The sequence below is a fragment of the Apaloderma vittatum genome, unplaced genomic scaffold (genome assembly GCF_000703405.1).
Source record: "Apaloderma vittatum isolate BGI_N311 unplaced genomic scaffold, ASM70340v1 scaffold25785, whole genome shotgun sequence".
Taxonomy (NCBI): Eukaryota; Metazoa; Chordata; class Aves; order Trogoniformes; family Trogonidae; genus Apaloderma; species Apaloderma vittatum.
In genome coordinates, this window is record NW_009715799.1 from 299 (window position 1) to 1,851 (window position 1,553).

Consider the following 1,553-nt stretch of genomic DNA (forward strand, 5'->3'; position numbering starts at 1 on the left):
CCAGCGCAGTCCCTGCGGCCGAACCCACCAGCCCCAGCACCCACTCACTGCACCAGGGCAGTGGGAACCTGCCTCACCCTGTGACAGGGGCTGCCTGGCACCGGGTAAATGCCAGGCTGTGAGAGGCAGCTCGTACCACTCCCTAGAGCGCGGTGCCGTTATCCACGCTGGGCTTTTCAGCGCTGGCGGTTGGAGGCAAAGACATGGCCGTGCAACCCAGTCCCTGGTGAAAGAGCATCACAGCTCAGTAGCCTTAACTCTGGCCCCCGTGTTGCTCTGTTTCCCGTCAGCCTCATCAGGGGGACACGGGGAATATGGAGGAGTTGTAATTTATCGGCAGGGGGGGGGGTTGTAATTTATCGGCAGGAGGGCAGGAAACCATCCTTTCATCTCAGGGAACATTCAATGTAAAACATGTCTGATCCCGAGTGGGAAAGATGACTGCTGCGAAGAAGCAGTTGCTTCTGTCCATCCTCTCAAGAAACCTGAACTGACTGGATGGCGACGTTTGTAACCCAAAGCTGGCTGAAACCTCAGAAACAGCGAAGAAAACACAAGCTCCCACGTAGAAAACACTCGAACAGGATCCAACACTTCCAAGCGCAACTATTTCTTATGGGAAATAAGAAATTCAAGCCTTTTCCTGGAGAGCTTCATTTGATGAACTGACTGTGCGACAAAAAACATCTAATAAAAAATCTCCCAGGCTGCTCCAATTGGCACGAGCATCTGGCAACGTCCTTGCTGTTTCCCAAGAATAAGGCAGAATTCTGACTTGCGTTTGAAGCTGATTAAAGTCCTAAAATACACAGAAAGGAGGTCTTCTTTTTTTGGAAGAGTCATATTGTTTCTGAGTCAGGCACTGATATGCAAGTGCAAGATAATGTAGCCTAGCTTGTGACAGAAAACATGTCAAATACCTATTTTTTGCAGAGAAAGAGAGACATTTTCAACCTTTTTGTCCTTGGGCAAGATAAGCCGGGCACAATCATAGAGCAGATACAGTTCCAGCTCCCCAGGCCCAGCCCCAGGGAAGGCAGATACACGGGGTACGGGATCCAGGGGCGCAAAGCCCGAGATCCATTTTTCCCATCTTTCTCCTACGTGTGGCTGAAACCGCAAATGCTATTTTTAAGGAAGAAAAAAAGGCCATTTTCAGGCTAGCCCACCTGCACCTCGCCCTTTCCAAGATGCTGATCCTTTTTTTTTTAGTAGCCCCCGGGGTGTCTCTGTCAGCACCAGAAAGTAGCAAAGAGGATGGAAGAAGGAGAGGATAGAGCCATGGAGACACCGTGCCCAGTGGTCACCCAATGGGCTCAGCTTTTGGGCACAACCCCAAGTCCAGCTTGACGGAGGAAACCAAACGCGAACCCCAGATCCGCGGGTAGGAAGCAGTGGTTTAGGTTAAAGGCCCCAGAAGAGCTGAGGCACGTCAGAGCAGGCGGCAGCGAGCGAGGGACCGGTGGGCGGCCTGGCCTCTGCTTCCTGGGAAGTAAACAAAAATCTCCTTCTCCCAGGAATGCGGCGAGGCCAGGCTCACCCCCGGAGGCACC

The 1,553-nt window shown here is 52.3% G+C and overlaps 1 protein-coding gene across 1 annotated transcript in view; it reads right to left on the reverse strand.

Annotated features, from left to right (window-relative positions):
• Positions 1 to 1,553, reverse strand: part of NDOR1 (NADPH dependent diflavin oxidoreductase 1) — a 13,051-nt gene that overhangs the window by 169 nt on the left and 11,329 nt on the right. The window contains 1 exon segment of the mRNA XM_009869303.1: positions 738 to 774. Coding sequence (XP_009867605.1) covers positions 738 to 774 — 37 coding nt within the window.